General features: G+C 31.5%; 1 protein-coding gene across 1 annotated transcript; it reads right to left on the bottom strand.

Annotated features, from left to right (window-relative positions):
* Window positions 1-1,082: 1,082 nt before the first annotated feature.
* LOC111904811 (chitinase CLP) lies at window positions 1,083-2,629 on the bottom strand. The gene has a single exon (XM_023900528.3). The coding sequence runs from the start codon at window positions 2,589-2,591 to the stop codon at window positions 1,296-1,298; it is 1,296 nt and encodes a 431-aa protein (XP_023756296.1). The 5' UTR covers window positions 2,592-2,629; the 3' UTR covers window positions 1,083-1,295.
* Between the last annotated feature and the right edge of the window lie 6,335 nt (window positions 2,630-8,964).

Raw genomic sequence — 8,964 nt, 5'->3', positions numbered from 1 at the left:
AGCCATGACCCAGTGCTCTGATACCACTTTGTTAACCTGCTGGAGATCTTAAACAACACTCACACAGTGTTTCTTTGAACGTACTATGAAAAACAAAGGCACACAGGAAACAGAAAACACACACAGAAAAACACACACTAAGGGTGTTTATTCTTTTATTAACTGCTTAGAAACAGAAACAAAAGCATCACACGCCTTATAAACATTACAAGGAACGTGGAGCACATAAGATGGGATAACCCATCACTACTTCTAAACTACAAAAGACTAGATAAACAAAATACTAAATAAAGTAAATAAAGCATAAAACGTGGAGACTTCAATGCATAGAAACTTGATGCATAAAGGTGTTGTACTTTCAATACCTCATATATGACATATCCAAAGACTTCACATCATACAAGGTCCAAGTTCCTGGTGTTATTATTTTGGATCAAACATATGAAAGGTAATGTTTCTTTTTCTTCTGAGCCACCCATGTTTCTAATCCTTAATATCCATGATGGCGTGTTTGCTAGTGAAAGGGTGGAAGGCAACAAGTTGAGTTTTCCAAGAGCAAAAAGGAACAAAGATGAGGAAGACTTGTGCTATTAGAGGAGTAGATATAGATATTGTTGTTTCTTAATTATAGTATATTTCCCTCAAAATAAATTTATTAAAATAGTCTAAACAAATCAGTGGAATAATTAAAATACATTATATATTTAAATGAGGGGCATAATTGTCAACAAACTATAAAAGTATGTGGATGCATGAAAAAATGCAGTGGAAGAATCACTTATGGAACTAGTTCATTTTCGTGCTTTAAAATGTGTCTTTTTGATACTTCACACAGAAATTGATTTTTATTTATTTATTTATTTATTTGCATGTTTTTCGTGCTTTAAAGCGTGGGGGTTTAACTTTCAATTATTTGACGCTTTGTAAATGTATATTATATTACTCTATGTGTTGAAACATAATTATTTTTTATTTCTTATCAATCTATAAGGTCTTATATGAAATATTATATTTCTTAATGTTTTATACAAAAAGATACACCTTTTCACAAACATAAAAAAAGAAGAATCCATTATGTTTTTTCGCCAGGTTTATGCAGCAAAACTAACAAAAGGGGTTATATAACATCAAGTATAATTTTTTAAAACGAACGGAATTTTATCAGAAAACAAGAATTAATACAAAAAATACAAAAGTAAACACTAGGAAGCCATGATTAAGCGTTATTATTTCTTTAACGTAGGATACATGAATATAAGATCGAACAAGGAATTGTTTACTCCATTTTGATCAGTTTAGAAGCTATCAACGAGCGTAAAATTGAAGCTTGAGCATGAAGTCTGCTTACGTAATAAAGAAGAACTAAACCCAAAAGTCGAATTCTCCAAATCAAATACAAGGAAGTTATCCTCCATCTGAAAGGTCCCAATCACGATTGCAGGTTCACTTGTTGCACCACCATCAACAAGCGCCAGACATGCCACATCATTCGTTACCTGCTTAATCGAGTTAGCGGAGGACATTGTCCACTTCTTTCCTTCCGGGAGACTAAAATCAATATCAGGAACTCTTAAACCACCTTTGGTGCTAAAGCAAAGACCAAAAGGTGGGACTGGTTTTGCAGTAGGAATACGCTTTGTAACCATTGAAAACCTTCGAATCACAGGGTTATAAATGTCTGTTCTAAGAATCGTATAAGGGTCAAGTGTACTAATCTTGGTAGTCGCATTTGCGGGAATGTTAATGGATCTTTTTTTGATTACAATGTTATTGACACCTATAAAGTATCCGAAAGAATCCGGACGCTTTATCAATGGAGTATAAGAAAGATAACTCCTTACGTCGACATCTGATTGTGGAAGAAGGTAATAAGGACTATTCCCATAAAACAGAACCCCAGAAGTAGACAAAGTACTAGGTAAACATAAACCTACGACTTTTTTAAGTGGCTCAAATAAATAAGCTGGTAAAGCGTAAGGTGATGAAGAAAGTGCCATGACACCAGTAACATTTGTAGGAAATGATTGAAATGCCGAAGAAGGTGCACATGCAGCATTAGGGTAAAAACCGTAACTTCCAGTAAAAATATTTTTACCATTGCTTGTGTTCACTGTGAAATCATCATAGTTGAGCATGGCTTGCGCACAAGATCCAGTAATGGGGTCAACCACGTTGACTGGACATGTACAATATCCCCAACCAGGTAACGTCGAGCTGTTGTCAGGTGGAGAGCAATAAGGCTTTTGATACGAGTAAGAAGTTCGTACGTCTGTGCACTGAAATTCTTCGCAAGAAACTGGAGAGGTGCAAAGGGTGTTAGCTGGACAACTTCCTGGATATATGTTCCATTGAATGATACAATCGTGCCATATGAAAGGAGCATCGATGTCTATAAGGAAGTTTTCATGCATGTATTGCATGTTTACGTATGTTGTCATGATTTGAACGCTGTAGAGAGGCTTAGCGGCATCGGTATGTTTATGTACAGGAGCAATTACGGAAGTGTAAGGTGGTACATATGCAGCAATGGCTTCATGTTCATGAGAAATGAAGGTTAAAACGATAATGAGTATTTGTAGAGGCAAAAGCATTTTCGAATGTTAATTTATCTATTCTAAGTGTAGTTTCTGAAGGAATGTGGAACTGATTTTATATAGACCTGCAAATCCTTCGTGTAAAACCTATCTATTTGGAGGTCAACTAATGATGGCGGATGGATGATTTACCTAACGTACGTATCGTTACTGAAATCTTGATTCGTTTATTAGAAAAAAAAAAGACAAAATTTCAAAATTGATCCATGTTGATTTCCAAAAAATCTGGCTTTGAACTATTACAAACAAAATACGTACTTGATTTCAACTTTTTAGGTGATTGTTCCCTCAATTATTAAAAATACTGAAATCTCATTTTTGATTTATTTTAGTATATTCCAATTATTGTTCGTTTGTAATTTTATATATATTCTAATTAATTTCATGTTACTTGTCAATTTATTAATTTTTTATTTTAAATTTTAAAATTTAAAATTTTCATTATAGTTATATTAATTCATTCCTAATAAATAAATAACTTTTTGCCACTTGTTAATTTCTTATGGATTTGGATACATGTAATTTTGTGGTTAATTCTTAGAAATTAATTTTTATTTGTCATTTTGTGGTAATTTTTGATTTTCTTAAATAAGTATCTAATTTTTAGGCTATAGAAAATAATTAATATGTCATTAATTTGTTTCCTTATATTTTCATATTTTAATATGTTTCCTTTAATATATATAATTCAAAATTGAGATGCTTATTTTATATGGTCAAAATATAATTATTTTTCTGTAGTTCGTTTTATTAATATAAATTGAATTATTTATTGATTCATTATTTTGTTTGTATATATATTATGAACTTTTTAAAAAAAAATATTTAATGCTTACACTTTGATATTTAATGTTTTCTTTAAAAAAATATCTAAAGTTTATATTTTCATATATAATTTTTTTAATTAACCTGTGTAGTACACGAGTTTCACATCTAGTTAGTAACATTAGAAGAAAAATTAAAATAAAATTAAGACAAATTATAAGTTTGTGTATTTAAATCAACGATTATAATTTTATATAACTAAAAAAATATCACTTAGTTAATAATTTATTTAAAATAATTGGTTAATAATTTTAAGTTTTTACTATAAAATTTAGTTAATTTTGTAACCATGGTTTCCACGGATTATAAACTAGTTTTTAATATATTCTTTAACTAGTTTAATTAAAGAAAAAAATAAAAAGAAAATGCATCACTAACCCTATCCCTAACCCCATGCTTTCATTCGCTTCCTCACGTCGACCTCCTTCCCCGATTCATCTTCTTAGCTATTACTTGTTCATTTTGTCCCTTGGTTTCACTATAAGAATCCCTAGACCATTGTATCAAAGTCCTTGCTTCTTTTATCAAGATGAAGGTATTCATTAAATTGCTTGTTGAACTTTGGAAATAATTTTTTGTTTCAAGATGGAGGCTCATATCACGAAGATTTGATGTTGAAAGTTTCAAATAAAACTCACACATATCAAAGAAGGTATGCATCTTGAAGCTTAGATTCATTTGCTTCAGCACTAGAAACAAGCATCTTTATCTTAGTAAGTCTAGTTAAAATGAAGCCTTGTAAGCAATTCGGGGCTTAAGTGTTAATCAGAGCAACACATACAACTAATTGCCAATTAAAAATCTTTGTATGGGAAGAATTTTCGGGTGCATTCTTGTTCGGTTGCATTCTTGTTCGGTTGCTCTCTATTCTTGTTCGGTTGCTCTCTATTCTTTTTTTCCATTCAAATTGAAAAGATGACAAGATAATTGATCTCAAGAATTTTCTAGCTTCCTTCTTGTTCTATAGTTATTTTCCCCCTTTCTTGTGTTCGAAATAAAATCGATAGATTTTCATATTTCCAATTTTGTTTTATGATTCTTTGCAAGCTATCGTTTTTAGTTTATTGCCACATGATGTTTGCTATGTTTTTGTCTATAATTTTAATTTTTGATGACAATAGAGGTGGTGGTGGATGTGGAGGGTGATAAGAGAAAGGTAGAGATGGGGGATTGGGGGGGGGGGGGGGGGAGGTAGGGGAGAGTTGTGGGAGACCTTATGATTTATGGGTTTCGGCCAACAATGTAAGATTTTGAAACCATAAGAACCATGTGGTGTAATATTTTTTTAATTGTCCTTAAAATGACACCTTCTGAAAATCATAGGGACTAATTTTGAAATTTTGTCTAAAAAATTAAAGGCATATATATATATATATATATATATATATATATATATATATATATATATATATATATATATATATATATAGTAAAGTCCCAATATTTTCATCGATTTGACAAGAAAGTCCTAAACTTTATTTTTTTTTTACAGTAAAGTCCAAATTACCGGCAATTTTTGACACTTTTACCCTTTTTTCTTGGTTAGCCGGTAATTAGGACTTTTTTTGTCAAAAAAAGAAAGTTTGGGACTTTCTTGTGAAATCGTCAATTATGACTTTACTGTAAAAAAAATAAAGCTTAGGACTTTCTTGTCAAATCGTTGAAAATATTGGGACTTTAGTGTATATATAATTTTTTTTTGGTTAGAAATTTAATGGTATGATACTCTTTAAGCATAAGAGTTATTGAAACCTTCTCTAATCAGGTAGATCATATTGAAATCCTTAACGCTTGCTTCTTGTTAAATCGTTTTTTTTAATCTCAACAAGCCGACATTGAAAAAAATTGAGAGATCAAGAAATAAAGAAAGAAAGAACCAGGTTTGTGTTTGTATAAAGCCAGGCAATTTCGTTTTTTTCGATTTCTTATTTCTCCATTTTTGGGACTACAAAAAGCCAACACAACCTTCGTTTTTTCTTTCTTTCTTTCTTGATTTTCTCAATTTTTTCAATGTCGGTTTGTTGATTTTAAAAAAACGATTTAACAAGAAGCAAACATTCAAGGATTTCAATAGGATCCAGCTGATTAAAGAAGGTACAATAACTCTTATGCTTAAAGAATATCATACAATTAAAATTTTAATCAAAAAAATTATATATACACTAAAGTCCCAATATTTTTAAGGATTTGACAAGAAAGTCCTAAACTTTATTTTTTTGACAGTAAAATCCTAATTGACGATTTGACAAGAAAGTACTAAACTTTATTTTTTTTTGACAAAAAAGTCCCCATTACCGGCTAACCGGAAAAAAAAGGTAAAAGTGTCAAAAACTGCCGGTAATTTGGACTTTACTGTTAAAAAAATAAAGTTTATGACTTTTTTGTCAAATCTATGAAAATATTGGGACTTTACTGTATATATCCCAAAATTAAAAATAATGATTTTCATTATTAAGACCATTTCTTTGGACAAGTAATTCAACGATTGTTTATTTATGCTTGGGGCAAAAAGTTTGGACTTATAGAAAAGTCAACGGTCAAGGAGAGAAAGGATGTACCTAAAGCAAGAGTTATAACTAATCGCTTCTAAGGATGATAAAGTTGGTTAAAAAGGCAACACATCAAGAGGAACAGATTCCGTCGATTTATAGCTAGCTACTATTAATTAACTTTTTAAGTGGAATATTATAACAATTTTTTTATACGCCGAAGAGTTTTTCCTCGTTTGAGTATAGAGAATTACAATTCACAGGATTTTATAAAACCTGGGCGTGTTTGGTACGGAGCTTTTGGAAGCGTTTGAGAGCTTCTAGCTTTTAGCTTTTGACAAAACGCTCTAGTTTAAACAAAAAACTTCGTTTGACAGTACGAACGTTTAACTTTTAGTTTTAACAAAACGTTCCGATTCTAAAAGCTACTTCATGTAGCTTTTAACAAAACGCTCCGGAGCTTTTGAAATCAATTTCCATAATTACCCTTAAAAATATATTTATATATTTTTTTATTTTTAATCAATTGTCATTTTATGTAATTTTATATATTTCAAAAGCTTCCAATTACTTTTGCCAAACATTCATATAACAAATAAAAGCTACAGTTTCTCGCTACCAGCTACATGCTACCAGCTAACCGCTATCCGTTTCCAGCTAACAGCTACTTTTGCCAAACACGCCCTCATTCGAACCGAAGGAGCATGGCATATTCTTGCGGTCTTAAGCTTTAGGGCATGGCCATATGCATAAAGTGAATACATGAATAAACTAAGAAATAAAAGTTGCCACGCAAAGTGGATATTCTTTAATTGTCATTATTGTAAAAATCATATTTGACCTTATATGAGTCATCTATAGATAATGTCGAACTAGATAATTCTTTTAATTTCCTTAAAAAGTTGATGTGAACATCTTGAAAAAATGGTAACACTAAGGATTAAAGACAAGATTAATTGCAAACACTTTGTGTATTATGTGTGCGTTTTGACCTAATTTGGCGACCTTTAAGATTTAAAATATTATGAAATACGATACGTATAATTATCTTTTACTTGATTAGACTTTATAGTGGTCAAAGTTTGTTATCTACACAATCATACTTGGAAATTACTCAAAGTACATCTGATTTCTTAATACTTGCTTCCATAACCATAAAGTAGGATGGGTCAAGTTGCTCAAACACTTGTTTCTGTTGCGGTCTTTATCATTTCCAATCACGACAAAAATTTATTGGGATGACAAGATTATATGGGATGACAATATTGTAAGGGATTAAATTAATTTTATTGAAACCAACATCGACATATCGGGTTTCGCCTTAATAAAAGAAGATTCCGATTCCAATGACGAATGAATAAATATTTAAGTTTTACTAATGAAAACACAGGTATTCAGGGATGAGATGGAAAATGGAGTCCAGTTTGGAGGCTGTGCAAGGGTTGCACGGATGCCATGTTAATGTGTAATCCGATTCCTCGACTGGTACCATTTGACAAAAAAGAGTCAAATAGTCGGGTCTAGTTGTGTGTCATTGTAGTCTTCAAAAAAGCAAATACAACATTGTTTACAAACCATGTGATAGGGATCAAGAACAACTTCAATCAACTCAAAAACAATAATAACAATGAAGACAAAGAGATTTGACATAGTTCATTTTTTCAGGTAATCAAGTTACATCCACATGCATTTACAACTCCTAACTCTTATTAGGGTTAGAATCAATGAGATGTATTTATAAATTTTTTGACCTAAAATTTATGTATAGGACTCATGGGTCCATGGCAAACGGGTAAATGAGGACACTTGTTCTCTAAGTTTGGAAGGATAACAACGAAGCTCTAAACTAGAGAGTTCTTTGCTAACATTTAAGATCTAAGCTTTTTAGAACACCGAAGGTTAGACTGTTGTAACACCGTGACTTTTCACCTCATTTTTTTTAAAGCATTATTTAACAGATTTAAGCAACAAGAGTATTAAGTATTTTAATGAAAACACCACCGTTATTAGTTTAAAAAAAAATCCATCAAAAGTTTAAAGTTGCAAACCGGTACCAAAACAAGTACCCAAAACGATGTATAAATAAAACATCACGACGAGTCAATCCCAAACAACAACAATGAGTCAGCATCAACATAATGAATCAATCCCAAACAAGCTACATGTACCAATGCAAGCCACAACAACAACAAACAAGAAACAAGTGTCAGCATCAACACAATGAGTCAATCCCAAACACATGGATAATAAAATAAACATACTTCATACAAGACGTTTAGTTAATCAATCACAATCAATATTCATCGCTAATTATTTTTAATATATTTTTAGCATATATTATTCTGGACATTCTTTCGTCCCAGTAATTATTTTATTATGTTCATCGCTATAATTACTTTTAATGTCCCTCGCTATATGGGTCTAAAACATCACTAACATCCCTAAAGAAAGACCCCATTCGCTATTTATTAATGTAACCTGGTGACCCAGTGCACCAAATGAGGGGCGACACCCACCTATAACACAATTCCTGGTTCTTTGTGTTCACCACTCTGACTTTTCATGTACAAGCACACTGCATTGTCGTTTGAGGGTGGTAAAACGGTACTTCCAAACACATACCTACACCCAAATGTAATGCTTGATCCGACGTTTTCGAGTAGCCAACATCACTCCAATCCCCGTACACCAAGTGCACAAGATCCATGTTTCGAAATGGTTACCTAGAAAACCACTCCATATCGACTTGACTTAAGCTCTTTTCTTCGAACGATATCCTTCCACCGCGATATCCTATAGACACGATACCCTTTATTTTAGTTAATTTTAAAATTAGTTAATCCATTCACATGAGGCATCCACACACGTCAACAATAACATTATGTAACCATGCTTTATTATTATTATTATTATTATTATTATTATTATTATTATTATTATTAATCCAACACATATAACATCTCATACATCAAATGTATATTGTAAAAAATTACCACATAACATCAGTTTGTAGCATATAAAGAAATACCCCAGTTAACAATAAACTTTTAGCATGC

Source organism: Lactuca sativa, chromosome 5 (assembly GCF_002870075.4).
Source record: "Lactuca sativa cultivar Salinas chromosome 5, Lsat_Salinas_v11, whole genome shotgun sequence".
NCBI lineage: Eukaryota > Viridiplantae > Streptophyta > Magnoliopsida > Asterales > Asteraceae > Lactuca > Lactuca sativa.
Note: the sequence above shows the minus strand (reverse complement) of the source record. Positions and strands in the feature narration are given on the sequence as shown.

Coding starts and splice junctions, on each gene's coding strand:
- LOC111904811 (XM_023900528.3), bottom strand. CDS start 2,591: ATGCTTTTGCCTCTACAAATACTCATTATCGTTTTAACCTTCATTTCT.